At 42.3% G+C, this 4,585-nt stretch overlaps 1 protein-coding gene across 1 annotated transcript; it reads right to left on the minus strand.

The window, feature by feature from the left end:
- Nucleotides 1-1,288: 1,288 nt before the first annotated feature.
- On the minus strand, nt 1,289-4,235 carry LOC118896113 (YTH domain-containing protein 1-like). The gene is made up of 2 exons (XM_036853890.1): nt 3,263-4,235; nt 1,289-3,208 (listed from the first exon to the last, which is right to left on the minus strand). The coding sequence occupies exons 1-2, from the start codon at nt 4,077-4,079 to the stop codon at nt 2,052-2,054; spliced, it is 1,974 nt and encodes a 657-aa protein (XP_036709785.1). The 5' UTR covers nt 4,080-4,235; the 3' UTR covers nt 1,289-2,051.
- Nucleotides 4,236-4,585: the final 350 nt, after the last annotated feature.

Here is a 4,585-nt window from a genome sequence, read left to right on the forward strand (position 1 = left end):
GTGGAAATGGTTTCAGTTTTTCACCATTGAGGACAATGTTGGCTGTGGGCTTGTCATATATGGCCTTTATTATGTTGAGGAAAGTTCCCTCTATGCCTACTTTCTGCAGGGCTTTTATCATAAATGGGTGTTGAATTTTGTCAAAAGCTTTCTCTGCATCTATTGAGGTGATCATATGGTTTTTCTCCTTCAATTTGTTAATATGATGTATCACGTTGATTGATTTGCGTATATTGAAGAATCCTTGCATTCCTGGAATAAACCCCACTTGATCATGGTGTATGATCCTTTTAATGTGCTGCTGGATTCTGTTTGCTAGTATTTTGTTGAGGATTTTTGAATCTGTGTTCATCAGTGATATTGGCCTGTAGTTTTCTTTCTTTGTGACATCTTTGTCTGGTTTTGGTATCAGGGTGATGGTGGCCTCGTAGAATGAGTTTGGGAGTGTTCCTCCCTCTGCAATATTTTGGAAGAGTTTGAGAAGGATAGGTGTTAGCTCTTCTCTAAATGTTTGATAGAATTCGCCTGTGAAGCCATCTGGTCCTGGGCTTTTGTTTGTTGGAAGATTTTTAATCACAGTTTCAATTTCAGTGCTTGTGTTTGGTCTGTTCATATTTTCTATTTCTTCCTGGTTCAGTCTCGGCAGTTTGTGCATTTCTAAGAATCTGTCTATTTCTTCCAAGTTGTCCATTTTATTGGCATAGAGTTGCTTGTAGTAATCTCTCATGATCCTTTGTATTTCTGCAGTGTCAGTGGTTACATCTCCTTTTTCATTTCTAATTCTATTGATTTGAGTCTTCTCCCTTTTTCTCTTGATGAGTCTGGCTAATGGTTTATCAATTTTGTTTATCTTCTCAAAGAACCAGCTTTTAGTTTCATTGATTTTTGCTATTGTTTCCTTCATTTCTTTTTCATTTATTTCTGATCTGATCTTTTTTTTTTTTTTTGTCAATCTTTACCAATTTATTTATTTATTTATTTATTTTTTATAAATTTATTTATTTATTTATTTATTTTTTTGGCTGTGTTGGGTCTTCGTTTCTGTGCGAGGGCTTTCTCTAGTTGCTGCGAGCGGGGGCCACTCTTCATTGTGGTGCGCGGGCCTCTCACTGTCGCGGCCTCTCTTGTTGCGGAGCACAGGCTCCAGACGTGCAAGCTCAGTAGTTCTGCCACATGGGCTTAGCTGCTCCACGGTATGTGGGATCTTCCCAGACCAGGGCTCAAACCCGTGTCCCCTGCATTGGCAGGCAGACTCTCAACCACTGCGCCACCAGGGAAGCCCTACCAATTTATTTTATACAAAACAGTAGCAATGTAGAATATGGGAATTATCTTCCGCTGCCACACACGCAAGTTGTGAACATTCCAAGCCAATGTATACAGTTTGGAGGGGAAGGCTAAACAATAGCATCAACCATGCTACTGAACATAGGAATTTTTTATCTAAAAAGATGAAAAATTAGATAGCAATGTCTTCTTAATATTGCTCTCATCATTGAAGACGGAAGAAACATAAAAAGTGACCTTTTTTAAGATTAAAAAAAAGAAGGAAAAGGAGAAACCAAGAGGCTGCTACAACACTGCCATACAGTCAAACCATCATATTTCAATATTTGCATACTTGATAGCAGCATTATTTTTACTGAACCGCGTGCACCTACATTTAGAAATACATCAAAGCAAAATATTGTGGCAGTCGTCAATCAAGATCCAAAAGAAAGAAAACAAACAAAAAATAACTCTAGGATGAACATACTATATGTAGATGAACATTTACGGAGACTGAATCAATATCTACATTCTTGGACTGTTCCATTCTGCCCCAATAAAAGTCTCAACTCAAATTGTCAACTGTGCATTTTTTGGAGGATTTGAGTCTTCCCAGTTCTTATTATACTGCATGCTTGGAACAAAGAGGGTCATAATAAATCCTTCTACACAATGAACTTTAAGTAGACAGTTGAAAATAAATTTACTAGTTGTAAACACACACAAAAAGAAAAATACAAGATTCTTTTTATCTTTAAACAATCAGTGCTTCCAAGAGCACATTATCTTCTATATCGACCTCTCTCCCCTCGGTCTCTGTCCCGATCATATAATCGCTCTCTTTCTCTTTCTCTATCACGTCCTCTATCTCGTTCTCTGTCTCTTCTGTTATCTCTAGGGTGGTCTCGCTCTCGCTCCCGATCTCTTTCACGAGGTCTACTTCTCCGACCACTGACAACAGCTTGTGTTCGACGAAGGAAATCATCCACCCTCATATCATAATCATGTACTCGTTTATCTCTGTATCTTGCTTCATGTGGTACTGGGTGATGTCCTGAGTAGGGGGGATGAGCTTGAGGAGGTGGAGCGTGGTGCTGATAGTAAGGATGGTGTGGAGGTTGTTCCATTCCAGGATAAGGAGTCATTCCTTGCCAAGGTGGTGGTGGTCCCATGTTATGAAATTCCCTCACATAGTCATTGTAGGACCCATTTAAAAACACATCTCGGCGAACTCCTGAAAACCGTCTATCTACTTCCTGGTATCGTGGATCCTTTAAATACCCTGGTCTCTGATGAAACTCAGGGGCATAGTCAATCCTTGGTTTCTTTCTGCTGTTATGAATTTCATAATCTTCTGGTAGACGCCTTCCCACATCCCGGACTGGTTCTCGATGGGATGGACGTCCTGTTGACCGGGGCTGAGAATGCATTCTTCTCTTGTGACGCATTTTATGAATGACCTGATACAAGTCAATACTTTCATCAGGGGGAAATAGAAGACAAAGCTGGGTTCCACATTCAAGTTCAATTTCCTGTCCATCACGTCCGATCTTTACTGGCTTATATTCATTCCAAGGATTGGTGAGATGAGCCGACTTAGTGAAGGGTAATTCACGCCTGCAAATCCAGTCAATTTTAAAGACACCTCCCAGCATTTTAGCATTCATTCCTGCTGGAAGTACCCAATGTATAGGAGATCCTCCATGGTGTGATTCTGAAGAAAGTCTTGCAAATCCTTGAAATTTTCCACTCTCTCTCACAGAAAATATTAAGATAACACTCCTTGCAGATCTGAATGCAGCATTTAATTTCTTCTCGTTTACTGGCAGTGTAGACCATACACCCTTAGCTTTGGCAAGGGACACATTCTCATGGTTGTTACTCTTTATGAGAAAAAATCTCACATCCTGTAGGACATATTTGAGTTTACTGGTTTGATCTTTTCGAACAGCACGAACGGAAGATGATAATTTCTCATGCTTCTTTTCTGAACCTGCATATGACTCTGATGCAGAGCTTCCACTTCTATCAAAAACAATAGGAGATATGCCTCTAGCTCTCTTCCTTTCCTTCTTTTTCTCATCTGATGCATCTGTTCCTGAACCAGATCTGACAGACCCATCCGTGAAGGAAACAGATTCAGAATCAGAGTCGCTAGCCTCACTTCGGGTGTCATAATCATTTCCCTCTTCCTTCTGGTCTCTCTCATCCTGTTCATATTCTTCTTCTTCTTCCTCCTCCTCCTCCTCTTCCTCTTCTTCTTCCTCCTCTTCCTCCTCTCCATCGTCATCCACCTCTTCATCTTCCTCTGCATCTTCTTCTACTTCTTCATCTTCCTCCACATCTTCTACCCCTTCCTCCTCATTCTCAGTGTTGTTGCCTTGCTCATCAGAAGAACCACTGCTGCCAGTCTCATGGTCAGAGCCATATTCTTCAGAGTTCACTTCCTCCTTAGAAGACTGGCTGGATCTGCTTGCACGTCTATCCACTTCAAGCCCAATTCTCTCAGAACCATCTGGTGTAGGGGATTTGACCCTCCTTTCAGGATCCCTTTTCCGCAGACATGTTTTTTCAGGTTGACTCTTATAAGGTTCTCTGGAGGCACTACTTGACAAACGAATCTTCCGATCAACTTCTAGACGTTTGTTTCTTTCAGATCTTTGATATTCCTCATTTTTATACTCTGTGACTGACTTTCCTTTTGTACTAACCATTCTTTTGTTATTGCTAACTGATGAGCTCAGTGGCTTAGAAATCAATTGTCTTGAATGAACAGACGGCTTTTGTCGCTTTATGTCTGTAGATTCCATTCGGTCACTTTTTCTTTTTGAACCTTTTTTCTCATTTTTATCTTGTTCACTCTCTGGATTATAAAGTTCATCATCCTGTTCTGGTACTTCAGTCAAAATATCATCTAGAACATTAAGTTCCCCATCTTTCTCCTCTCAGCTGTCGGCCGCCATTGCTCCCCTCTTGTTTCCGCTGCTGCCGCCGCCGCCGCCACTTCAACGTGACTCGTGCGGGCGCCGCAGCCGTGGCAGCAGAAGCACAGGCGCGTCCGTCAGTCCGTCCGCTGGGCTTGCGCGCTTTGCACGTTAGCCTCTACCACTCACCCTTCCCGACTCACCCTTTCTCCCCACTTCTTCCCTTTCTCCCTTTTCCCCTTCCCTCTTTTCACTCCTGCCTCCCCCACCGTAGGCCCAGCCTTCCCGTTGGGGCTTAGGGACGGGAGGCGGTAACGGGGAGGGAAGGGAAACAGATGGCGACAGCGGGCGGCGCTAAAATGGAGCCTGCTTCCTGCGTGAAACAATCCCCC

The sequence above is a fragment of the Balaenoptera musculus genome, chromosome 5 (assembly GCF_009873245.2).
Source record: "Balaenoptera musculus isolate JJ_BM4_2016_0621 chromosome 5, mBalMus1.pri.v3, whole genome shotgun sequence".
NCBI classification, from domain to species: domain Eukaryota; kingdom Metazoa; phylum Chordata; class Mammalia; order Artiodactyla; family Balaenopteridae; genus Balaenoptera; species Balaenoptera musculus.